This window comes from Narcine bancroftii, chromosome 3, assembly GCF_036971445.1.
Source record: "Narcine bancroftii isolate sNarBan1 chromosome 3, sNarBan1.hap1, whole genome shotgun sequence".
Taxonomy (NCBI): domain Eukaryota; kingdom Metazoa; phylum Chordata; class Chondrichthyes; order Torpediniformes; family Narcinidae; genus Narcine; species Narcine bancroftii.
The window spans coordinates 260,456,515-260,483,425 of record NC_091471.1 but is presented as its reverse complement, the minus strand read 5'-3'; the positions used below and the strand labels follow the sequence as shown (position 1 = coordinate 260,483,425).

General features: G+C 43.6%; 2 protein-coding genes across 10 annotated transcripts in view; one reads left to right on the top strand and one right to left on the bottom strand.

Moving 5' to 3' along the window:
* The window catches only part of ell (elongation factor RNA polymerase II), a 118,816-nt gene extending 111,020 nt beyond the window's left edge, over positions 1-7,796 (bottom strand). For 4 of the 6 annotated variants that reach the window (XR_011354359.1, XM_069927836.1, XM_069927834.1 and 1 more), the window contains exon 1: positions 7,622-7,796. Coding sequence is in view for 5 of the 6 variants with exons in the window: in XM_069927836.1 (XP_069783937.1) it covers positions 7,622-7,756 (135 nt within the window). In the remaining variant the exon portion in view is untranslated. The remainder of the gene's footprint in view (positions 1-7,621) is intronic. The other 2 variants (XM_069927837.1, XM_069927838.1) reach the window with 1 other exon arrangement.
* A 162-nt stretch (positions 7,797-7,958) lies between these two features.
* fkbp8 (FKBP prolyl isomerase 8) lies at positions 7,959-26,085 on the top strand. 4 transcript variants are annotated; one of them, XM_069927833.1, is made up of 9 exons: positions 7,959-8,056; positions 16,047-16,378; positions 18,239-18,408; positions 18,499-18,587; positions 21,393-21,613; positions 22,032-22,204; positions 24,081-24,158; positions 25,060-25,191; positions 25,670-26,085. In XM_069927833.1, the coding sequence occupies exons 2-9, from the start codon at positions 16,060-16,062 to the stop codon at positions 25,754-25,756; spliced, it is 1,269 nt and encodes a 422-aa protein (XP_069783934.1). In that variant the 5' UTR covers positions 7,959-8,056; positions 16,047-16,059; the 3' UTR covers positions 25,757-26,085. The 4 variants fall into 4 exon arrangements, with proteins under 4 accessions (XP_069783934.1, XP_069783932.1, XP_069783931.1 ...); XM_069927831.1 differs by lacking the exon at positions 7,959-8,056 and adding an exon at positions 14,011-14,109; XM_069927830.1 differs by lacking the exon at positions 7,959-8,056 and adding an exon at positions 14,072-14,178.
* Positions 26,086-26,911: the final 826 nt, after the last annotated feature.

The window sequence follows — 26,911 nt, the reverse complement described above, 5'->3', positions numbered from 1 at the left end:
GTGCGTCTGCGTGTTTTGCACCGAGGACCGAAGAACAATGTTTTGTCGGGTTGTACTTGTCCAATCAGGTAACAAAAAACTTGACAATGAGGGAAATCAGAAGATGGGACAAGACACCTGGCATCTAATGATGGGGGCATATCACACATTAAAATACATATCCATAAGCATTTCCAACACCACTGCATGTAAAAGTGCACAAATTACATTAGAATAATATTTTAAAAGAATCAGTTGTCTAAATAATGGCACCAATGATCAAGAAAATAACATTAGTATGCAGTGTGGAAGTAACCCAACTGAAAACATGTTTGGATTTCTAAGTCATTGGTGGAGACAATGAGACTTTGCCTCTGCAGTTGACGTTCTTTGATTAACTATTTTTCTCTGCAAATATAGGCTCATGTATTTCCTCCATTTCCTGTTTTTATTTCTGAGGTCCATTATTTCCAGTATTTTATTTTTTTTTATATACCATGTGTTTTAGTAATATTGGTTGAATCACTAAGCTGACACCATAATAATGTCAAGTATTTCTAACATTCCTTCACTGTTTGCTAAGATTACGCACTCATTCAAGTGTGAACCAAAACAAAGCAAATGGAGTGAAAGACAAAAGTCTGCAGATGCTGTGATTGTGGTAAAAACACAAAAGTGCTGGAGGAGGGAGCTCAGCAGGTCTCACAGCATCCACAGGAGGCAAGATATGTATTTTTTTCAAGATACTTATCGACATTGCAAGACTGCTGAGTTCCTCCAGCATTTTGGTGCTTTTACACAGTGGATTTATGTCACGTCCTCCTTTGAAAGGGGGACATGAGATTTTTTTTGGCTACAATTTAAATGCAAATGGTTTAAAATCTCATCCAAAAGTTGACATATTGCTCTGGAGTTAGTCACTAGAGTGGAACAATGCCGGGTTTGATTCTGCTGAGTCCGTTGATCTCAATTAAGTGACTATCAACATACTGACCTCCATATGACTGGCTATGGAAGCAAAAAATATTCAAGGTTTCACTGCTTATCAGTACTGATAATGCACCTGTATGGGCAATCAGGAATGGCAAGGCTAGGATCTTCCTCAGTAACAACTATATTGCCAGTTCCCTGACTGTACACGTCAAGTAGCTTGGAATGTTTTCCTAAATTAGAGACATGGAATCAATGCAAATTGCTGCCATGCAGGCCCAAACAATAAATGAGGATTTAAGTAAATGAGCAATCTCTCTAATCACAGGAAGAGTACAAGAGGGATGTGGGAACACTATGCAGCAATAGGTGTGTAATTTACTGACCTCAACTTGTATGACATTCACTAAGTTTGGTGGTATTGACAGTGAGTCTACAATTCTACAGCCTCCACTCCAAAGATTTTCAAAGTCTTATGCATAGTCACCACCATTACTCCAGACACACAGGAGACTGCAGATGGTCGACTCTGGAACAAAACATCTCTTCTGGAGATACTCAGCAGGTCATTGTCAGTCTTTCAATTGCTAGGTTTCAAGTTTTGATATTCTCTGAGCAAAGCTGGGTTTTTTTAAAACTTCTCCTACCTCCCTTAAGACACGATTAAACCAAATGATGTGGTTCTGTCCAAAATTTTGACTAATCATTCCATGAAGCATCTTGCAATGTTTTACTTTCTTTTTAAAATATTTTTATTGAGTTTAACATAAGCATAAATGCAGAATTGACAATTACATAATTCATTTGTATACAAGCAAGCGCACATTAAAAAAAGCCAATGAGGAAAAAAAGTAGATAAAACTACATCAATAATTGTTATTACCTCAAAAACATTTGATTGAAATTATCTATGCAACCATGTTAAACCCGTTTATTGAAAACTTGAATAAAATAAAGGAAAAGAAAAAAAAACCTAAAATCTAAAACTAAATCTAATCTATCCCCTTCCTCTATCAAAAAATCAATAATATGAGATCACTGGCGACCCCTGGAGAACAGGCAATGAACCACCTGAACATACAATAATTGTTAATTCTTCCAATTATAAAAAAAATTCTAAGAATGGGCCCCACAATTTCGTAAATTGAAACTTTCCATCTTTAAAATTATATTTATTTTTTTCTAAACTTAACAGGACATTACATCATATAACCACTGTGTATGAAGAGAGGATGAATCATCTTTCCATTTCAATAAGATTGCTCGTCTAGCTATCAACGCGGCAAAAGCTAAAACTTTTTCGTGAGATGCCGATATGTTTATCTGGATCACGAGAAAAACCAAGCAAAGCAATTAATGGGCAAGGTTCCAAATTAATGTTTTACAATGGTGACATAAAAGAAAAAAATTGGCCCAGACAAAAGTAAATCAAAAGATACCATTACGACAATGTGGAAAATGAAACAATCCAGAAAAGTGGTTGCAATAAAGCAAACTGTTATCCAAAGTGAATAAGCATAATAAATGTCTTTAGAATTAGAGAGAAAAAAACTGGCAATTTTATTGGACTATCAGGTATCAACTGTTGTACAAAATGGCATTGCTACTATAGCAATCTACTCAAGCTTCAATGCTTAAGTTCAAGTTAAATTCCAAAATCTTCCTGACATTCATGATCCAAGTACACACACTGGGCCCTTTGATTCTCACCAAGCAAGGAGAAAATGTATCAACCAACTCTCTGGCAATGTGAAAGTCTGCCAAGGTATGTCCTATACACCAAATGGATGAATTTAACCCAATTACAAGACTGACAGCCTCTCCAATCCATCCCTTAAACAACGGAGAGGAGAGTTATCTGTATCTTCAAGTTATACTTGACCTGCTCATCAATTTTCATTTTGGTCTCTATTGAAGGGAAAATCCTGGAATCTACAATGACAAAATGCAATAACAGAATACCTTGAAAAGATTATGACTGAACAATGACAGCATGGATTTATGATTGATCAACTAATTTAGTTTTAAAAAATATGTAAATGCTGTAATAATGATGAGCACATGGTTTATGGGCATTTGGACTCGGATCTTCAAATGTTTGATACATTTGTACTAAAGAGATTATTGGTCAATGGGAAGAGAGCACATTTGGGGCAATTTACTGGCACAGAGTAAATACATGCAGTTAAACTTACCCAGTTTGTTACACATAAAAAGTGGAGCATCTCAAGATTCAGCACTTTGATTCCAGCAATTAATAAACTACTGTGCACATATGAATTGGCTGATGATAGAAACGTAGATGGGATTATCAGTACAGTGGAGATAATAAAGGTTTCCATGGGAATGAACAAGAACACGGCAGATTGGATATACAGAAAAAAACAAAATTAATTCACTGTGCAAAACAAAAAAAAATAAATAAATGAAGGATTGCAAAATGAAGGCAAGTCAAAGGGACTTGGGTTTCCTTGTATAGGTCACTGAAAGCCAACATACAGGGTTAATGACCAAAAAGAAAATAATATACTCACCTTGCTACAAGACATGAGCACAAAAATAAGAGATACCCTATGCTACCTGAAAATTTACACACCAGTTTGAGCTCCTTCACTTAAAAAGGGATATGCTCACCTTTGAGGTAGTCAAACATTCACCAGACTAGTTCCTAGGATGGATAGATTTATGTTTTGAGAGATCAAGTCAATTCGTTTAGTTTATAAAAATAAAAGTGATCGTACAGATGACTCTACAATTGTTTTAAAAACATAGAAGCGGTGGAAATGTTGCCACAGTGCCTGGTTAAGGTATCTAGAACCAGGGTACAGTCTTGATTTAGGAGAAGCAACTTTTTCCACTCAGGGCTGCAGTCATCAACTTCATTCAAAAGCAGAAATAAATATGAAAAAAAAAATCAGGGGGTTATGGGGAATTTGCAGATAAACGAAAATGACATAGTAGGAAAAATGGAGTGGTCCAAAAGGTTGACTCCTGCTAATTATGTTATGTACTCCCAAGGTGGGCTTGACAAAATATTGGATGGACTCCAGTAATAACAATCTCCCAAAATACCAGGGATGGTCAATGTGAGAAGACTTCAGATCTCAGGTCTTAAAGGTAGATGATTGGCTCAAGCCACATGATGATCCACAGGGGCTCATTGGGGAATTTACCTTCATCTGGACATCACCAGCTTAATCACCAATGACGTTCCCCCATCATCAGATCAGGAACAAGTTTTCAACAGTAGTATTCAGCTATATTCACAGCTCAACCCATGTCAATCTACTCCACTAGGTAACCTCCAGATTTGGACTGAATTTAATAATTTCTGCTTTGCATTTATTATTCAGGATGTGAGCATTGATGGCAAGGCCAACATTCGTGTGGCAATTATGGTGTCCAATTCCAGTGGGTAATAATCTTCATTGTAGGCCAGATTTCAAACAACAATGAGAGAATCTAGTGGCATGGTGTCAGAACAATAACTTCTCCCTCAATGTCAGCAAATTGGAGGAACTCGTCATGGACTTCAAGAAATAGGGAGGAGCACACACCCATCTGTATCAACAGGGCTGAATTAGAGATAGTTAAGAACCTATTTTTTTTAAGCATAAACATGATCAACAACCTGCCCTGATCCAAATTGATACTACAATCAACCTCACCAACACCTCTAATTCCTCAGAAGCCTTTGGAAATTTGGCATGTTGTGAGTTCCTCTCACTTATTCTTATAGATACACAACAGACAGTATCTTGCCCAGATACCTCACTGTTTGGTATGGGAACTGCTCCACCCAAGACTGAAAGAAACTATAGTTGTAAAAGTAGCTTGGGCCATCACAAAGACTACCCCTCCCTGCATCAAATCCATCTTCACCTCCCACTTCCTCCAGAAAGCACCAAATGTATTAAAGGACATGTTCCACCCCAGTCATATCTCTTCTCCTACTCTTGTAAAGCAGAAGGTGCACAATATTCATCTCCAGAAGCAAGGACAGTCTTTCCAGCTGTTATCAGGTTCTGGCATGGACCTCAAATGAGTGAAATATGATGCCTTACACCTTTGTTATATTGAAACATTATCCTTTGCACCTTTTATTCTTACTACATATAGGTCGATTTACCTGAATGGCACACAAACCTGCAAATAGTCATTCAGTGAATCTCAGTATTCATGACAAACAATTCAATTAAATAAGAGAACCTGGGCTCAGAGATAACAAAGCTAGTATTTGTACATCTACAGTAACCGTTTGCTTCAAATTAGGACAAAATTCAGAAAGGAAGTGATCTGCAGACAAACTTTTTTTAAAAATCACCATCCACTGTACTCTGCCTTAGACTAGAGGAATTCTTCTTGAAATACTCGCTTGCGTTCAATTCTGCTGTAGTCACAGGAGTAGGTTTACTGATAATAAATTGGCAAGCAGCTAAGTAGCCAAATCCTGGTATACTCTTCAAAATCTGGCCTTGTACACTGGAAATCTTGCCCTAACCCTTTTCCCTCTCTGTGTCTCATTTGTCCCTAAAAACATTTTGTTGATAACATTCTTGTTAAATATTATTAATATAGAGATCCTGCATAAATGTATTATTGTTTGACCAGGGATACGTGGCCATACAAATCCATTTCCTTCCTACAAATGTGAAAAACCAACTTACTATGAGAATTAATGTTGCAGCATCAAGCTTTTAACCCATGAAGGGACAAACCCAAGTCATTGCTTCTAATAAAAAACACATTTTTTAAGACCAACCTATTATTAAGTACCAGTAGGACCGTTGAAAATATTTCAAAGGCAATTGGAAAGCAACAATGTCAAGCTAATTCCCGAATTTCAGAAGGCAAAAAGCAGTTCTAATATCAATCGAGAGCGATTGCTAAAATCTGTTTTAAAACTGCTCAGATTAAACAGCACAGTGGAAATTAAATCAAATGAGTGGAATGCATTCAGAATCCATACTCCAGCAAATCAGGATCCAGCCAAGTTATAACTGACAAGAGTCTCTTCCAGAAACAATTCCAAACTATTGTTCCCTCCTCATTTTCTAGAAGCAAAGTGTTCAGAAGAGAAAGACAGCTTTCCGGTCATATAAAGTTTTGGCACATTTATGAATATGATTTACAACTGCAAGATTCCCATAGGAGTGTCAGTGAAGAGCATTTCAAATCCATTTCAGGAAGTTTCTAAATGTATCACATCCTTTTATTTCTATGGAAATTTACATCTAGTGGCATGCAGAGAGGTCTGTTGAGGAGCATGGACCTAATAGCTTCACCTATGGTTTATTACTCATCAATTATTTTCCATTTCTATATAGAATTATGAGGCTGCTTGGACTAGCTGACCTATGCCATCATTAATGATCCAAAATGAGCCTTCAAGCATTATGGCACCTTATCACCATTTTCTTCTACTCCTCTCCCTTATTTGTTAGTTTTGTCTTGAAAACAATAGTAGCTAAAAACCTGAACCACTCCCTACAGTAATAATTTTCACATCGACACCATTCTTTGGGAAAAAAAAGCCTCTCCTGAATTTGTTGCTGAATTTCTAGGGATAAACCTTGCATTTAACTGAGATTACCTGATATTAATGTACAAGTTGTTGTCTCATTCATAAGTGTTCACTGTCTACCTTACAACACCCATCATAATTTACAAGGCCACTCATCAGATTAAACTCCTATGTTCCATAAAATCTTAATCTCAATAATTAAAAACTAAGCAGCAATTAATAGACAAATACAATTAAATAATTGTCTAAATCCTTCAGTTGAGCACATCTGCAGTCACCCTTTGGACTTGCAAACACAATTTCATTAAAAGCAATGGTAAACAGCATAAATACATAAGATATATTATAATCCCAATACCCACAAACTGATGAAACGTTAGAATATTAATCAATTCCAAATGACTGTCACCCCATGAAAAATCAGAAGAGCATTTGACTTTTAAGATCAAAAGGTACCCACTAAAATTCATAGATGAGAGAAATAGTTTGAATATGAATATTGCAAATGGGGATACAATAGCTCATTCAGCCACAAACTCTTGTGACAAAATTTCAGTGTCAATTCCTGAGAAAATTTACTTGAAAGGAACTGCAGCCATGGCAAAAGGAACCAGTGATCGGCAGGGGGGGGAGGTAATGGGGCACTGCAGAATGAGTGTTTAGATGGAGGGTGGAGGGAAAGGAAATGGGGGACATGGAATTCCAGAAAGGGGGGGGGGGGGGGAGAAAGAAGAGTGGTAAACAAGAGAGAGTTCAAGGAATAAACCACCAGAACGTGTGCATCTTGAAGGGGAAAACAGAGGGGATAGGTTCAGATTGAGCTTTGGAATATGTATGGGGCTGGTGTTTCGGGTAACCCAGGGTGGAAGGAGTCTTGGTCAAGGGAGGAAGGGGGATTCAGGGGTGCACTCAAGGGAACCTTGGGTTTTAAGTATCGTCGGGTGAAAGGAGTGAGCAATAAAGAGTAAGCAGTCCCTAACCAGGTGCCATAAATAAGCTGTTACTGCCAAACAGTTAAGGCACCCACGGGGGAGACAATTAATGTAGACACGACATTAGCAGGGAATGACCCCCTGAAATCCGGGGCTTCGGGACCAGTGGCCGTGAACGCAGAGGGGGAGTTCGGACCGCTGACCCCCCCCCCCCCCCACTTTTCTCTCTCTTCCCCCCCCCCCCTCCTCCACTCACCTTACAGTTCTGATAGGCCTCGAGAGCGCGCAGCGCGCTGTCGGTGAGTTTGACGTGAAGCACCGAAACCTTGCTGCCCGAGCTGAGTTTGCCACAGGAGAGCCCGTAGCTCTGCTTCTCCTTCAGCGTCGCCATCTTCCCTCGCGCTGCTTTTCCCCCCACCCCCCTCCCCCCTCCTCCTCTTCTCCGCCCCCTCCCCGCGCGCACAACCAGGAGGCCGGCGCGGCCCGCCAGCAACAAACATGACGCTGAGCCAATCAGGAGGTCATTTCCCTCGCCCGTCACAAAGATGGCGTTGGCCTGAAAAAAAAAGAGGGGGGAGATGGGGCAGGCAAGCACGCCTGCTACAAACATGGCGCCGACCAATTCAGCCCTCCTCCACTTTTAGTCGCTTCAGGTTGGTCAGATTAGCCCGTATCAAAAATGGCGACGGAGGCAAGTGTTTTAAATTGTTTCTTGATGTGCTTGAAAGGGGTTGTCATTGTTGACTATGAGCATTTTCCCGCAATAAATACTTTGTTCATTCAAAGTATCAGTTAGTTCTGCATGTGAATTGTCAATTAAGTCCAAATTTCCAATGTTGCCACCAATGATCAAGTTGTGCCTTTGCACAGAACAGGACAGGCCATTAATCTTTGACAGATTAAAAGATAGTCATACAACTACTGACGATTAATTTGGGAAGAGGCGAGTCCAACATTAATAGACCTGGCGCTGGCACATTAATTATAAATTTCCCAAGAACAAATCCACTGGCTCCATGTGCTTCACTGTGGATCTCTGATTTAATCCCTGACGAAGAACGTTTTCAAAATGTTAACCAAAAGCAACTCATCGATGCAACAAGCACGAACTACAGAGTAATTTGATCGCTTTTAAAGTGAAGTAGTTCAGCTCAGGGATAAAAAAAATTGACCTGAAACAGAAAAATGTTAATACATTGCCATCTAGCGGTAGACATGGATAATGCCAAGGCTTTCAGATCAGGGGCGAGATTACTGTGTGGTATATACTACATGTTGCCATGTAGATTTACCAATTGCATGCTATTGTCATTTCAAAGCTATAACCAATATACAAATTCAGATGTAATATCTCATATCTATATATCAGCATCGATTATTGGAGTTTGTGGAACTGAAACTCAGTGAGGGTTACTGGAACTACAATATAATCCAGGGATGGCCAACCTTTTAATTTTTAATTTGGACATCGGCCATTTCGGTCCACGAGTATGTGCCAGGGGTGGGCTGAAGTAGCCTGTTACCCTGCTTTATGTCTAAATTAAAAATTAAAAGCTTAGCCATATAATCCACTGGAAGTCAGCAGTTGCAGAACCAATACCTCAGTCGGTAACAGTTGATGTCTGTTGGATCCATGCACCAGTAAAAGCTGCTGTTTGTAACCTTCTGGATGACAAAGTCTTTTTAGCCCTCTATGAGCCTCTTCTGCACCCCCTTCTGTGAGCAATAATTCATACTATGAAGTGGCAGCTGGAAAGGACACAAAAACTGGTCGCAATTGTACAGTTCAAAGCTGATCTCTGGCTGGATATTTATTCACTGGCTGGAGCCTTATTCACACTGAGAACATCAGAGGAAGAGCAAACCTTTGTAGCCATAGACAGATGTAGAATGTGTCTCCTCACAGCTGGGCTTACCTGTGGGAGGGTATGAGTGTGAATAATTAGACTGGGGCAGAGGTGAGTTGTTATCATTAAGCAGATAATACTCAGTTCTGAGAAAGTCTGAGGGAAGAGGTCGAGAAGGGCAAAGGTCAGAAAGCTGACAAAATAGGAGGAACAGCACGAATTTGCCACCTTCACTATCCACTGGTATTTACACTCCTCTACACATTGAGATACTCATTCCCCTTATCCCTTCTCCTCTGTTATTCTCTATCCAACTAGCATGTTATTGTGTGGAGGAAATCTTGCCTCACTTATTTAATTGAGATTTTTACAGCATTAACTAAGCAGATTGATGACCCTCCTCCCCTTCCCTTGTGATCTCTCCATGTACCTGCCTCTCCTCACACCTCTTCTGAGGCCCTCTCCCAGCTTCTTTCCCCCTTTATATGCCATATGTACATGTGTAATAGTCGATACCGTGTCCTGGTTGCCTGTTCATCCGATCTCCCGACACTCTGACCATGGATCCTCACCCGGCCGTCCACCCATCCAAGCACCCCACAACTTGAACGTGGACCCTCACCCCGGCCGCTCACCCACCAGAGCTCCTGACACCCCAACTGCTGACCATCGCTTTGGCCATCCATCTATTCGAGCTCCCCATGGCTCAAACGTGGGCTTATACATGTCACCATCCACCCAAGTTCCTGATGCCTTGAGTGACGCAGGCACTTACATGGTTAAAAGGATGTGTAGTATGCATGTAAAAGATGACCTCCTACATTTTATCCTAAAAATTGATCCACAAAATTCAACTATTTCACGTGTATATGTCTATATATTTCATCTTTTTACTTTTTCACTACCTCAGTCTTGATAAAGAGTCCTGATCTGAAACATTGACTGGCCATTCTACCCATGGATGCTCTTTGACCAGTTGTTCCTCCAGTAATTCTTTGCTCAAAATTCCAACATCTTTTGTGTTTCTCCATAAAATAAAAATATTGGGACGTTATGTTGCAACTTTACAATACATTGATTAGTCTGCCGGAGGAGTATTGCGTGGATTTGTGCTTCCTACATTATGGGAAGGATGTGTCTGCACTGGAGAGAATGTAGATGAGATTCACTTGGATGGTGCCACAAATGAAGGACTTGAGTTATGGGGAGAGTTTGGACAGCATGAATTACAGCACAGAGAGAGTACAAAGGAGATTTATGAATATGTTGCCGGGGTTTCAGGGTTTGAGTTACAGGGAATGGTTGAGCAGGTTGGGACTTTATTCTCTGGACTGTAGAAGGTTGAGGGGATAGAGGTATTCAAAATTATAAGGGGGATAGATAGAGTCAATGTGGTTAGGCTTTTTCCACTGAGAGTGGGGGAGATTCAAACAAGAGGCCATGGATTGAGAGTAAAAGGGGAGAAAAGGGGAAATTTCTTCACACAGAGAGTGGTGGGGGTATGGAATGAACTTCTGGCAATGATGGTAGAGGCGAGATCAATGTTAAATTCAAGGATAGGTTGGATAGGTATGTGGACAGGAGAGGTATAGAGGGTTATGGGCCAAATGTGGATCAACGAGTCCCATTGATCGGTCGGAGATGAGTCTACATGGACTAGTAAGGCCAAACTGGCCTGTTTCTGTGCTGTAAATGGTTATATGGCTTTTCCTTGGAGCCAAGGAGTCTGAGTGGTGACTGGATAGAGATACATAAAATATGGTATAGTCAGAAACTTTTTTTCCATGCTAAGGCTATCAAAAACAAGAGACCATAGATTTAAGGTAAGAGGAAAAGGTTTTAAAGGGTTTTTGTACAGAAAGATATCTTGAAAGGTGAAAGGAAAAATGGTGGAATCAGATATAGTTATTACATTAACTATGTTGACACCCAGGAATATGAACTTCAAATTCATTGGTGTCAACATCTCCAAGGATCTGTCCTGGAGCCTCCATGTCGATGAAGGCAACTTGCAAACGGTTATACTTCTTGAGGAGTTTGAGGAGATCACTGAACACTCAAAAATTTCTACAGGTGTATCATGGAGAGCCTTCTGGTGGTTGCATCACTGTCTGGTACAATGGTGTTAATGCTCAGGACAAGAAATAACTCCAGGGGGTTGCTAATTCAGCCTGTGACATCAAAGGCACCAGACTTCACTCCATTGAGGAGATTGGTGTCTTAAGAAAGCAGCCTCTATCCTCAAGGACCCCCATCATCCAGCCATGCCCTCTTCATTCTGCTCCCAGAAGGTGCAGGTGCTGGATGAGCACTCAGCACAAGGACAGCTTCTTCCCCATTGCCATCAAATTCCTGAATGAACAATAAACCACAGACACAAACACTTTGTCTTTTCTTGCACTATTTTTATTTATTTTGAAATGGGGGTAATGTTGAGGCTGAAATTTGCAGGGTTGATGCATACAAGGAAAGAGAGTTTTGTGTATATTTGTCCAATGGTGCCTAAATCTAACACTGCTGATAAGCGGGAAATAAAGCATTAGGTTGGCCCAGTGGGTTAGCCCAGATTCACCAGAAGCACGACAGCACCTCTACTTCCTCAGAGTTTGCAGAGGTTTGGTATGTCATCAGAAACCCTGGGAAATTTCTGTAGATGTCCGGCGGAAAGTGTGCTGACTGGCTGCATTGCGGTCTGGTATGGGGATACCAATACTCCTGAGTGCAAAGCCCTGCAATAAGTAATGGGCACACCCCAGGACATCACAGGTGCACCGTCGAGAACATCTACAGGGAACGCTGCCATCAGAGAGTAATAGCCATCATCAAGCTCTGTTTTCGCTCCTGCCATCAGGAAAGAGGCATATGCTACCCCTCCAACAACAAACTCAATCAGGGGGAAAACACAGAATTATGTGGATCCCCGGTTGAAGTAAAAACACACAATGCTGGAAAGACTCAGCAGGTCAGTGTCCTGTTTGTATGTCGCAAAGGCAGAGATACATAACTGACGTTTCAGTCTTGAGCCCTTCAGCAAAGTATGAGAAAATGCTGGTGAGTGTCAGAGTGGGAGGGGGAAGGAGATGATAGGTGGAGAAGGGGGACAGTAGCACTGAGGGGCGATGGAAAGGCAGGGCTATGTGTAGTTGAAAGAACTGGAAAGGCAGGAAATGGAAAGGGGGTGGGGGGGGGGAAGAAAAGGCAAGCAGGTTTAATGGAAAGCAATGGTTAATGTTCATGACATATGGCTGGAGGGTGCCCAGATGGAAAATAACGTGTTGTTCCTCCAAACTGCAAGTGGTCTGGGTGGGACAGTACATCAGGCCATGGACAGACATGTGAATGCAGGACTGTGACCCAGGATTGAAGTGGTTGGCCACTGGGAGGTCACTGTAGTTGTGGACGGAGAGCGAAGTGATCTCCCAGTCAGTGTCCAGTCTCTCTGATGTAGAGAATGCCACAAAGGATGCAATAAATAAGTCCTCTGGATCGCAAACTCATTTCTTCTTTGGCTTGGCTTCGCAGATGAAGATTTATGGAGGGGGTAAATGTCCATGTCAGCTGCAGGCTCGTTTGTGGCTGACAAGTCCGATGCGGGACAGGCAGACACGGTTGCAGCGGTTGCAGGGGAAAATTGGTTTGTTGGGGTTGGGTGTTGGGTTTTTCCTCCTTTGTCTTTTGTCAGTGAGGTGGGCTCTGCGGTCTTCTTCAAAGGAAGTTGCTGCCCGCCGAACTGTGAGGCACCAAGATGCATGGTTTGAGGCGATATCAGCCCACTGGCGGTGGTCAATGTGGCAGGCACCAAGAGATTTCTTTAGGCAGTCCTTGTACCTCTTCTTTGGTGCACCTCTGTCACGGTGGCCAGTGGAGAGCTCGCCATATAACACGATCTTGGGAAGGCGATGGTCCTCCATTCTGGAGACGTGACCCACCCAGCGCAGCTGGATCTTCAGCAGCGTGGACTCGATGCTGTCGGCCTCTGCCATCTCGAGTACTTCGACGTTAGGGATGAAGGCTCTCCAATGAATGTTGAGGATGGAGCAGAGACAATGCTGGTGGAAGCGTTCTAGGAGCCGTAGGTGATGCCGGTAGAGGACCCATGATTCGGAGCCGAACAGGAGTGTGGGTATGACAACGGCTCTGTATACGCTTATCTTTGTGAGGTTTTTCAGTTGGTTGTTTTTCCAGACCCTTTTGTGTAGTCTTCCAAAGGCGCTATTTGCCTTGGCGAGTCTGTTGTCTATCTCGTTGTCGATCCTTGCATCTGATGAAATGGTGCAGCCAAGATAGGTAAACTGGTTGACCGTTTTGAGTTTTGTGTGCCCTTTATTGACTTTTTTCTCTCTGTATTGCAGTTTGCTTATATTCCTTTATTTGATTACTTGTAGGTTATGTACTATCAATAAGTAGTAATTCAGCCTACTCCTTAGGAAAAAGAATCAGGGTTGTACCTCTGAATCTGGGTTGGTTTGCACATAGACATACATTCAAGGTTTTAAAATGAGAGCGGGGGTGGGAGGTGGAAGGTCCACCGTTAGGAGGAGCCATGCATCAGGTACAAGGGGAGTGGAGTGATGCGGATGGAAGTGGGAGAGGTATGCACTGGCCAGGTCTGGCGTGCACGGGCCAGGCGTGCACGGGCCAGGCGTGCACGGGCCAGGCGTGCACGGGCCAGGCGTGCACGGGCCAGGCGTGCACGGGCCAGGCGTGCACGGGCCAGGCGTGCACCACTCCACTCCAGACGAGTCCCACTGCTCTTCCCCATCGAAGGATTCAAGGAAGCGGAAAACGATCTGATTGACAGCCAGAGTGACCAATCACCACGAGGAATGCGCAATCTACACCTCTGACCTGCTCGGGGGAGGCGGGTCCCTTTGAGTGAGGAGCGGAACCGAGGAGGGTGAGGGATGTCAAAGTGTGTGGCGTGGAGACCCCGAGCGGAAACTCAGCGGATCGGGCAGCATCCAGGGTGGGCGAGAGATGGAGAGAAGGCGAGGCGAGGAAGTAGAATAGAGGGAGGGAAGGAAGGAAGGAGAGGCAGAGAGAGAGAGAGAGAGAGAGAGAGAGAGAAGGAAGGGGGTGTAAATGGAGGGAGAGAGAAGGAGAGGGAAGGGCACAAGGACGAAGAGAGACAGGGAAGGGTATGGGAGAAAGGGAAGGGGAGGATCAAATGAGAGAGGGAGGAACAGAGAAAGTGGGAAGGTGGGTCAAAGGGTGGTACATGGGAGGGGTAGAAGGGAGGAGAGAGAGAGAGAGAGGTGAGCAAGGTTTATAGAAAAAGGTGGACAACGAAGCAAAGGGGAGGGATATGCCCTGAGAGAGATGGGGTGGGGGCAACAGGTGGAAAGGGTGAGAGGGGGAAACACAAGGAAGGAGAGGGAGGGTATGGAAGAAGAGTGAGACAGAAAGAGGCAGGGAGTGAGGGACAAAGGGAGAGAGGAGGGACATGGGGTGGGGGACAGTGAAGGAGGAAGAGGGTCAGGAAAGGTGGGAGTGGGATTGAGGAAGAGAGGGGGTCTGAAGGAAGGGCTGGAGAGAGGGAGGGGCGGCGAGGGGGGAGGGGCGGCGAGGGGGAGGGGCGGCGAGGGGGGAGGGGCGGCGAGGGGGAGGGGCGGCGAGGGGGGAGGGGCGGCGAGGGGGGAGGGGCGGCGAGGGGGAGGGGCGGCGAGGGGGAGGGGCGGCGAGGGGGGAGGGGCGGCGAGGGGGGAGGGGCGGCGAGGGGGGAGGGGCGGCGAGGGGGAGGGGCGGCGAGGGGGGAGGGGCGGCGAGGGGGAGGGGCGGCGAGGGGGAGGGGCGGCGAGGGGGGAGGGGCGGCGAGGGGGAGGGGCGGCGAGGGGGGAGGGGCGGCGAGGGGGGAGGGGCGGCGAGGGGGGAGGGGCGGCGAGGGGGGAGGGGCGGCGAGGGGGGAGGGGCGGCGAGGGGGGAGGGGCGGCGAGGGGGGAGGGGCGGCGAGGGGGGAGGGGCGGCGAGGGGGGAGGGGCGGCGAGGGGGGAGGGGCGGCGAGGGGGGAGGGGCGGCGAGGGGGGAGGGGCGGCGAGGGGGGAGGGGCGGCGAGGGGGGAGGGGCGGCGAGGGGGGAGGGGCGGCGAGGGGGGAGGGGCGGCGAGGGGGGAGGGGCGGCGAGGGGGGAGGGGCGGCGAGGGGGGAGGGGCGGCGAGGGGGGAGGGGCGGCGAGGGGGGAGGGGCGGCGAGGGGGGAGGGGCGGCGAGGGGGGAGGGGCGGCGAGGGGGGAGGGGCGGCGAGGGGGAGGGGTGGCGAGGGGGGAGGGGCGGCGAGGGGGGAGGGGCGGCGAGGGGGGAGAGGAAGAGCAGGTGAGAGGGAGGAAGGTGGGCTGAATAATTGAAAGGAGAGGGTTGGAGAGAAAGGGAGGAATGAGTGGATATGATAGGGGATATAAAGAGAGGGACAGGGGAGGAAAGGGGACAGAGGAGATGGAGAACCAGATGGTACAGGGTGAGAAGGAGCAGAGTGATGGAAGGAGAGATGTAAGTGATAGAGAGATGGGGATATAAGGAAAGAAGAGGTTTTCAGAGGGAAGTGAGAAACAGGGATAGAGTAAGAATTGGTGGAGGAGAGGTGTGATCGAGAATGGGAGATAAAGACCAAGGAGAAAGGCAGAGAGAGACGGGAGGCAGAAGGGAAGAGATAGGATGGATTTGCAGAGTGGAAATGAGATGGGAGTGGGGAAAAGAGGGAGAAACATGGGTTGAGGAGGTTAAGGGAGGTAAAGATGGAAAGCAATTTTATATGGGAGGGAGAGGATGGATGGAGTTAATGGGCATGGAAGGAGTATGAGACATGATGATCGAGAGAGATATGAATAATTTTTAAATTGCAGGTTTTGATCAAGAATGGATGAGATGAGCTGGGGATCTCAGGAAGCCGCCGGAGATACAAATCTGCAAGCACCAGGGATCAAGCAGAGTGACCCTCCACTCACGCCTTCTTCGCTCCTCGCAAGTGACGATGACATCGAGAGCCCTAATGGTGACACAGATGAGGACGATTCTAATGATCCCCCATCTCTGGAAGACATTGGGTTCTCCGAGGAGCCTGAGGTCCTGGGTGATGATCAGAAAAGTTCAGAACCCAACAGCGGTGAGGCACAAGATGAAGCAAGAAGCCTGGACAGTTCCCACAAACCTGATGAGGAATGGATGCAGGTTCTTGGTACGGCACATCTATCCTTACACACAACTGGCCTTCCTGAAGTACAGTAAAACCCCTCGTATCCAGCACCTATTGGGATTAATAGATGCTGGATAAGTGAAAATTTCCAGTTGCTTGATGTTGCATGATTGGCGAACTATCGGCAGGGCACATCAGTTTTAAATACCCTTATTTTTTTACCTATTTATTTTCTGTTATTTGTTTTTTGCCATTTGTTTGAATTGAGGATAACAGGGGTTTTAATGGAGTGTCCTGTTCATAGGACTGAGATTGCCAGAAGGCTGCATTGTCAAAAGTATTGTCTTGAACTGAGGCTACCTCTGCTGTTTTTAATTTGTGATTATAAGCATAATGCTTTTAAGTTTTAACAATCCCGACATTAAAATGTTTCTGCTGGGGTTTTCCCTTTTTACACAGGCTGAGGTTCTGCAACAATCCCATACAATTTCCCTTTGTGCAGTATGTACATCCTGGCGTTGAGTGGTCAGAATTCTGTTTGATTCAAGAGCATGATAGCAGTCCCATGGAAAGTGAGCAGTAAGAAGAACGCAGTCTGCAAAAGAATATGATTGTCAAAGGAATTGACCAAGAAAGTGACAGATAGAGGACAATATGGGAAATGAAGTTCTGCATAACCCAGTAAATGTTAGTGGATAAGGAGTTGAGATGTGGAAAAAGTTACTCTGCAGCAAGTGGTGTATTTGGTCTTTTTATTGCAAAGGGTTGGTGTTCAGGAGGAAAGATGTTTTGCTGAGATTGCACTGGATTTTGTCAAACCACAGTGCAGTGCTGATTTCTAAATGAAGAGCATTTGGGGAAGCTCAGCAGACTCTCACTGGAGTTGTGAATGAGAGGTGATGATGCGTATGATTTTGAGGGGGGGGGGGGGTGACATGTTGGATGTGGAGAAGCTCTTTCTTCTCCGGAGAATCTAGAACAAAGGAAGGGGCACTCAAATTTGGGACCGAAAAGAGAGCGATTTCTTTTCATAGCCTTCCAGTGGGCTGTGAAAGTTCAGTGTATCCCAGACAGAGACAGTAGAACTTTGGACATTCAGGGGTATGGGGATTGGTTAGAAAAAGTTAAACTGGAGCCAGAGAATCATCCTTAAAAGCTAGAGTCAAAAAGCTAAATGCTGTACCTCAGCCATTCTCAATGGGGGCCCTACAGCCTCATTGGTGGAGGGGGCACAGCACATTGAAGTAAAAACCTTGATTTCGTTCCACTTCACATAATTTAAATATTTTTTATCTAGTCAGTAGGAGAAACGTATTGAAGAAGCCAAAACATGATTACTTCACAAGGAAGGGGGCACTTAAACTTTGAGCAGAGTCCTAAGGGTGTCATAGCCCCCAAAAAAAGGTTGAGAATGACTGCTCTACTTTGACGAGGGGCTCAGGCCCAAAACATTGATCTTTGCTTTAAATTTTAATTTTTTTAATTTAATTTTAGACACACAACACAGTAACAGGCCCTGTCAGCTCAGAAGCCCATGCCACCTAATTACACCCAATTGACCTATAACACCCACCCCCCTGGTACATTTTTTTAAACGGTGGGAGGAAACGCATGCAGACATGGGGATGACGTACAAACTTCTTACAGACAGCGCGAGATTTGAATCCAGGTCTCTGGCGTTGTAACAGAATCATGTTAATCGCTACGCTGTGCCACCCTTTCTATGGATGCTGCTTGACTTACTGGGTTTCTCCAGGCACTCTTGTTCATTGCACTATGGCCACAGCATCTGTGGACATTCTTGTATATTAAAAAAAAGCTTGACTCTCTCCACTTATCTTTAAGCCAGCATGTCTTACAGAATAGATACGTCATGGGATTGATGTATGTGTTTTACTGCAGGGAATGAGCTGCTGAGGAAGAAAGTTCTGATAGCAGGTCAGAATCAGGAGCCAAGACCACAAAAAGGACAGAATGTAACAGTGTGGCTGAAGATGACACTGGAGGATGGAACAGAGGTAGAGGACGATCCCTCCCTCACTTTCACAGTGGGGGATGGGGATGTTATCCAGGTTGGTGCTGGTAAGCAGTTGGTACCTTTGTGTCTTTGCAGGTGCAGGTTTTTTGAGGAATTTGTTTCAATGTCCATCTCTCTCTCTCAGGCATTGGATCTTTGCATCCAGTTGATGGACCCAGGGGAAGTGGCATTAATTATCTCTGATGCCAAGTATGCCTATGGCTGTTTGGGCAGGTAGGTCCCGAGAGCCTCTCATTAAAGCTGAACCATTGGAAACAATGGACTATGTCTTTCACTGTTCAACAAGCAAATCTACAGGCACTGTGATTGGAGTTTGCACAAAAATGTTGGAGAAACTCGGCAAGTCGCGCAGTGTTCTTTTTGCAACAAAGATAAGTATACCTAATCAATGTTTTGGGCTTGAACCCTTCATTAAGGGATGAACAAAAAGCAAGCAGGCGCCTAAATAAAATTGTGGGGAGAGGGGCCCAGGGTCTGTCTCCTTTGCTCCAGCTCTCCACCACCTTCCCTCTCCATTCAGAGAGCTATTCCCTCCCCCATCACTCCTCAGCTTTTTTTTCCTTTTGTGCCCTCCTTCCCATATCTGCCTATGACCTGCTTGTGACCCTGTACCCTTCCATCCACCATTTTATTCAGGTGCCTCTCTGCATTTTACCCTTGATGAAGGCCTCTGGTCCAAAACATTGGTTATGTACCTTTATCTTTGCTCAATAAGGAACCCTGAGTTTCTCTAACATTTTTGTGTAAACTACAGTAAAAGTCCAAAAATCCGAATGCCAGAATTCAGGACTTTTCAAAAACTCTCAAACTTTTAAAATTTAGTGGGTTGCATACACAAGCACCAACAGAAGCAGAAGTGAACAAATAAATATGCTTTTTTTGGTACTTTGCATTTTATATGAAAATGTTTCATTAATAAGCTATCAAAACTTTCATGTTCATCTCTTTATTCTTCCTTAAATTTGAATTTTAAAAATACTGCCTGAGAATCCAGAAAATCTGGACCAACCCAGTCCCTAAGCCGTCTGGATTTTAGGACAGCTACTGTATGTCTTTCACTGTGCTGCTTCACCTCTATTTCTTCCCATGAATGCAGATCTCTCAGAACCATTAATACCACCGAGAGTAAAGTTCTTCCATGCAGTCCCATCAAAAGGGGATGGTGTTGCAATGGTTAAGTTCCTGGACTAAAGGTTCAAAGGAACAAATTCATTTCTTTCCATGGAGCTGGGCTGTCTTCGGGCATGAGAGGTTAAGTAGCAATGAACGTTCATGCACACAACTGCAAGGCAATGGCCATCTCCAATGAGACAGTCTATCTACCCTGAAACATTTCCCATTCACCAGAGACTAGACCAGCCAAATCAGAGAATGAGCATCCTGTCACAAATAGTTCAACGACCTGTCTACCCAAAACCTTTCCCAATAGTTACTGGAGCAAATCAGTGGTGTGATGAAATACTGACCCTGGATGAGTTCAGTTCCACAGCACTCGGGAACTTAAACAACATGCAAAAGAGAACAGCTTGCCTGATTTGAGATTCTGGCCATCTCCCTAAATATTCTCCCCCTCCACCATCTTCCAAATATGTGACCTTCACCATCAAGGGCATCAGGAAAGCAGGAACATCGGCAACTGCAGCTTCCCACCAATCACACACCCTACCATTAGAAGAATGTGTTGCCAGCTTTTCATTGTTGTTGGGACTAAACCCTACACCAGAAGGGATTACAGAAATTCAAGTTGGAAATTCACTGCCACCTTTTCAAACACAGTTATTGTTAGGCAGTAAAACCTGGCCCCATTGTCCTCTGTCAATAAATTAACATAAAAGAAACAGAGTAGAACTCATTTTCACAACTCAGCTGACTTGATGGAACTAGGAACATTTTTAGAATGGGTTACAGGAGTTAAATTCCCTTGAGATCCTATATTTTTCCTATAAGGGAATCTGGGATAAGACCAGAAATGAAAATTTAATTTGTTTCAAAAAGAATTTGTGAAAATTACATTAGCAGTTGCAAGAAAATGTATAGCAGTGACATGGAAATCAAATTTGCATTTGGGATTGGATAGATGGCACGCTGAAATTCGTAGTTGTCTACCTCTCGAGAAGATTCATTTAATTTAAGAAACATATGATTCATTCTTGAAAATTTGGTGTCCATACTTATAAATTATAGGTACTGGGGGAAGGATATGGTGGGGGGGGTGGGGTTTATACATATAAAAGATGTACAGTACAACCCATATTATCCAAAATTGGATTCTCTGAAGTCCTCTAAAAATTTCAGATAAATGAGGATATCTGAAACAAATCAGGAATCCCCATTTATCCAAAATTATTTTGGAGCCAAACTGACCGGGGATCTCAGGCTCCCAGCGGCAGCAGCGAACCTTGGGCTCTGGGAAGCAGTGGGAACCTCGGGCTCCCAGTGGTGGCATTGGGGACCTCAAGCACCTGGGCAGAAGCGGGATCCTGGTATGGTAGGGAAGTGTCGGAGATCAGCATGGCCAGCATTTTTTTTGGTGAGAATTAAACATTATTTTAATGTGTAAAAAGCCTTCTCTTGTTGTTTCTTCCTTGTTTAAATATAGTTTCAAGTGATTTGCTGTTGCTACTGCTCTGTTTTTAAAAAATGACCAGTTCTACAAAAAAAACGTTTATCCAAATTAGGCCTGGTCCCGACCATTTCAGATAATTGGAGTTGTACTGTATTATAATTATGTGGTATATGATTGATATTATGTGTATGTGAATTAATGCATGTGTGGAATTTAAATAAAATATTTTTTAAAAATCATTTGGTTGATTTATTTAGTTTTTAGTGGGGTTTGTCCATAGGGAGGTTAATTTGAATCATATTAGATTTTGAAGTGCTATAGCCAACACAGTCAAGTTTGGTTTTAATACAGGATTATCCCAGTATGAGCACTGACTTTTCTTTTAAAGGAACAAGCCGGTGAAGTGGAGGTCATGCACTCTTTTTACTGTACTGTCACTCATCTTCCACCAGCTCCCAGCCTACAGTCCCCTCAAATGCCACTGTACACATTGAGATCCAGCTTCTCTCGGTGAAAGATTGCCCAGATATTGAACTCCTGCCGGGGAAAGAAAGGCTACTACTGACCAATAAGAAAAGAGAGCGAGGGAACGCCTACTTTGTCCGGAATGAGTACGTCTTTGCAATCAATTCGTATGACATCGCCCTCAATATTTTAAACTCAAGCTCCAAAGGTATGTTTACGCATTTTAACTTGTGATGGTAGATCAGGGCAGTATGCGGAACCTGACGAGGTGACCATGACTTTGGACCCCAACTGAACCCAGCCTTCCCTCATTTCCAGAACACTTTGGTGAATTTATCTTTGGACCGGTCAATCGTTTGCAATTACTGTATTTATTTCCTTCTGCTGTAGTGTTTTCCTTCAGTCTTCCACAAACTGCTGTTCACTAATCGTGTCAACAGTAAACTTGGACGTAATTCTCTACTTTGTTTCTCGTGGGTTCTCTTTCTCATTATCAATTTGATCCTCTTGCTATTTACAGGCCCCTTTTGCATTCTGTTTACAATAGTTCCCTTCACCATTTAGTTCTACTGTTGATACTTAGGACCATTTCTTGCACCTGCTCTGATTTGTGTTTAATCTTGCAGTTGAATTTTCACCAGAAGAAGAGCAGGAGATGCTGGATGTGAAGGTGAAATGCCTAAATAATCTGGCAGCATCTCAGTTGAAGTTGGAACACTACAAGGCTGCACTTAAATCCTCAAATGCAGCTCTTAAGCAGCAACCCAACAATATCAAATCACTCTTTCGAAAAGGGAAGGTAGGTTCTGGACCACTGATGGATAACCACATAATTCCAAATTTAAATCTCTCTGTGAAATAACATGCACATTCACTGACTCTTTTAATTATTAAATTATTAGTTTCAGATTTTTTTTATGGAAAGTGCCAAATAAATACTGGCTGCAGGAACTACAGTGGTAGAATGCAGTAATTATGGTGATATTCGCATGAGGAATTTCAAATAGGCACAAATTTATAATGAATATGGACCAAATTACCTCTGGGCACAGATTCAGTTATTTGATTATTCTTGACCACATCATGTCTAGCTGTCCTGATGCTGGGTTTCGACCTGAAGTGTAGGCCATCCCTCTGCCTCCACTGATGTTACCTGACCTACTGATTTCTTACAGTGACCTTTTTGTTTGCTCCAAATTCCAGCAACTGCAGCCTCTTGGCCTTGATGATGGATTTTTGTGAAGGTTACTTGTCAGCTGCAGGAGCATGCCTCCCCACCACTGCCCATACCTGCAGGCATGGTAGATACAGAGGCATGCAAATTCTGTCCAGTCTAGCACCATTTTTGTTCCTGGAACTCAAAATTCAAGCCACGTTAGGTGCCGGGAATTGCAGTCTACTCTCCTTCAACAGCAAGGAGTTGCTTTGTTTTGGTGGGTTATTTACTAAGGAAGGTGACTATGCCTGGTCCAGAAAATAGGATATCAAATTTTATTCATTTACCAGATTTAGTTAGCATATATTCTAATTCTGTACATCTACAGATGGTGACCAATGTTCCCTCTAACTCTTAATAGTCACTGTGCGCAAAAATCTTATGTTGTGCAAATTTTTTTCCTGTGACAAAAGTATGCGCACTGAATGCTTGTGAAAATGTAAACTTGCTTCAAGATAATTTTGGCACAGCCAATCTCTCATGGCTAATAAAACTGTATTGGCATGTTTTAATGTAATACAAGTATGATTAACTACTGGTTTAACCAACTAACTAGTTAACTGAAAGTTAGCTAAGAGATTATTTTCAATAAGTTTAATGATTAATTACTACATTATTTTAGGTAACTAACTGGTTGCAAAACGTGTGCGTGTGGACACACGTAGTGATGGTGACCATGAACCCTCACCTTGAATTGTTGAAGTTCCCCTGAAAGTATCCCATAGTACCAAGGGAATTCCAGGTTTGGACACCGGGTCAATGAAAGAACCACATTATTTTTTCAAGTTGGGAGGGTGTATACCTTGGAAGGAATGAGTTCACAGGTTACTACAGCCCTTTCCTGTGTGGATGTCACAGGTTTTGCATGCTGACATCGCAATAGTCTTGCTTTCAAAAGTCCCAAGGTGGAGGGAATGGTAGTTCATAGGGATAGGACTGCTTTCCATTGGGTAGTTTCAAGCTTGGAGGGTTTCTGGGGTTGCATTTATCTAGGCAATTGGAGATTATTCCATCATACTTCTGACTTGACAAGATAATGGAAAAGCTTGGGGCATTGATGAGCTGATTCACTCAGCGCTATTTACCCAGCTCTGACATGATCTTGTAGCCACAATATTTAAGTGGCTAATCCAGTTGACTTACTCATGAATAAAGGCCCCAGAATATTGATGGCTGTTTACTGATGAACAAGGCAAATCTGTGACTAAACCCTGTGTATCTGCCTTTTTCCTATATTCTTTTATATCTTTGGTTAGCTAAGATAATTTTTCAGTTTTAATTTAGTATTTAACTTGGCATCAGCCATTTTGAAAAAAATAAATCCATTAAAAAAAAAATGGAACAAGGCCCTTCACACACAGGGTGCATGAGTGGGGAGTTGAAACGTGCTGTTCTCAAGGTTTAATTAACAGGATGAGTGGTCACACCCTGATCCTTTCTGGTTGATTCTCTGTTATAGGTCCTGACCTTGCAGGGTGAATACACAGAGGCTATACTAGTTCTGAAACAAGCTGCAAGACTACAGCCATCAAACAAGGTAAGTAGGAGACACATAATCTTTGTTGCAGATTGTGGGGGCATCGAGTTCAAGAGTTGGGATATCATGTTACAGCTCTAAAACTGGAGAAACTCAGCAAGTCATGCAGCGTTCTTTATGTAGCAAAGATAGATACATAACCTATGTTTCGGCCCTGAGCCCATCAAGGTATGAACAAAATGCAGGCAGGTGCCTGAATAAAATGGTTTAGTTGGGGGGGGGGGGGGGTGGGTGGGGCGGGGAGGTCATAGATGGATATGGGAGAGAGGGCACAAGAGAAAAATATTTACCTATGAATACTCACCTCTGGCAAGAATCTAAAGGCAGCCATCCTTCTCTTTCTCCATCTACATTTCAACAATGCTCTACCTGCTATTTCTGTACTCACTGAAAATAATCTGGATCATACTACCTTTGAGGGGCTGCTTCTCTTTTTGTAACTCCTTCACGTCTGTCTGCAGGTCCTCAAAAATTTCTGTCTGCCCTGTTATGGCCATAATACCTGACTGGTCATCTTGCTCTTCTGGAATGTTCTGTAGTTGCCAAATAATATCCTCAAGGAGTGAAACTTGAAAATCTGCAGATGCTGTGATTGTTATAAAAATAGAAATGCTGGAGGGATTCAGCAGGCCCTGCAGCGTCCATAGGAGGTAAAGATACCGACATTTCAGGCCTGAGCTCTTCAAGGTATCCAAGCACCAGAGATCCAACTGGAATTTCTCTGCTCCCCTAACTATACTATCCTCTATAATTATTGATTTTCCTCACTCCCTGTTCTCATGGGTCTTGGCTCTGACTGCCCTCTCCTTGGGTTGCCCGTGGATTTTGTTGTGCCCTTACAAAGTCCTGCTGACTACTTTGTATGTTTTGAGCTTTGCTAACAGTTGCTGCTGCTATACAGGCAATTCAGGCCGAACTCTCCCAGCTGCTGAGGAAGCAATCTGAGCAGCGGACCTTGGAGCAGGAAATGTACCGGAAGATGCTCGGGGATATGGCTATACCCCCTCTCCCCTCAGCATCTCGATTCTCGTGGGTATGTGAAGTAATAGCTTTGTTGTGTATGGTTTCTTTCGTGCCGGGTACAGTTGCTTGAACATAGAAATATCTAAGGATGAGGAAAGTAAATGGAAAATTACTGAATTAAGACATTGTGGAGTAGAACACCAAGTCTGCAGGAACCATGATTGAAGTAAAAACACAACGCTGGAGAAACTCAGCAGGTCAAGCAGTGTACTTTTATAGAGCAAAGATAGTCATTTAACTAACATTTCAGGCTTGAGCCCACATTTTGTTCAATCCTTTCTCTCCAGCATTGTGTTCTTACTTTTAAGACATTGTGGAATTACTCATTTTCTAACCTGAGCTTTTCATGGCTGGGAGGATTTGAAAGGACAGTGTAGAAGGAGCTCTACCTGCATCTAATCCATGCTGTAGTGTTCCCTGGATGAGACTGAGGGGTCTAGCTGTTGGAAAGTGATGTGTGAATGGTCCACTGTTTGCTTCTTTTCCAGAGTATTCCATGGAAGTGGCTGTTTGGAGCGACCATGGTGGCAGTCGGAGGTGTGGCTGTGTCTGTCATTGTTGCTGCGAGAAATTGACCCTCAGAGGTTGGACCAAATATCCTGTGGGGATGTGTCCACACCAACATTTTACAGGGCCTCGCCATTGCTAAACATAGTGACCTTCCCACGACATTCTGAGCCTCCTATTGCTTCAGGTACTGTACAGAAAGTCAATGGACTCCAGCCACCCCTTCCTTTACCATACTTGAGACGAAATGTCCAAGTGGAGCACATAGTGATTATAGATTGGTTTATATTATAACTCTGATTGGATTTAATTTATTTCTTGGGGTGGCTTAGAGCTTCCTATTAAATAAAATTTATGCAAAATGTTTATATAATTATAATAAATGTTTATATTGAAATCCATGTGGATGAGTGTTGCTATGGAAACTAATGGGGAGGGAGTTAGGCCTCCCACTGATGATGTGGACAGGATAGTTCCTTCGCCTGGAGACTCTAGATCTAGGAGCTCAGTCTCAGAATTAGGAATTTTCCATTGAGTATGTGGGAATATGTACCTGTAACTGAGAGGGCCAAATATCCTTCTATTATCAGATCAAAGGTAGATATCCTTGGGTATCTGGTGACCTTACCAAAATGATGACTGCTTTGGTTCTAGAGATTCAAACAATTGCTCATGAAGTAAACCTGGCTAATTTACAGGGCTTGCAACTTTGTATTTGGCCATTGACCTGGCAAGACAATATTATCCAATCATAGCAGCATTCCTGTATCATTAGGCTTTGGAGAATTCTGCTGTCTCCCTCTGCCCCCACGTTAACCTTGTGCTTGGAAAAAGAAACTCTAACTTTATGGTTTTGCAATATGGGTTGACACTTTGTAGTTAAAAACCTGTATATAAAAACATTCATCTAAATCTTTTTTTTGAAAATGAGCATCAGTAGTAAGTTTCTGTTTACTCCCTCTCATTACTCTCTTGCTATTTGTTCAAAATGTGATAGTTTACTGTGGTAGTTCACTGCTGAATCCCCTTAGCTCTAAAATGATTTGTACGTTCTCCACATTTTGTGAAGCTTGAGGTACTTAAGCTCATAAACTCAGCCTGCATCAGCCTACCCAAGTACTGAGTGGTTCTGAGAACCTTCCAGAAACCAACCTCTAGTTGCAGCTCTCTCCTCCACACTTTCCTAGGGCTTATTGCCACATTGAGATTGAGAATGATTTGAA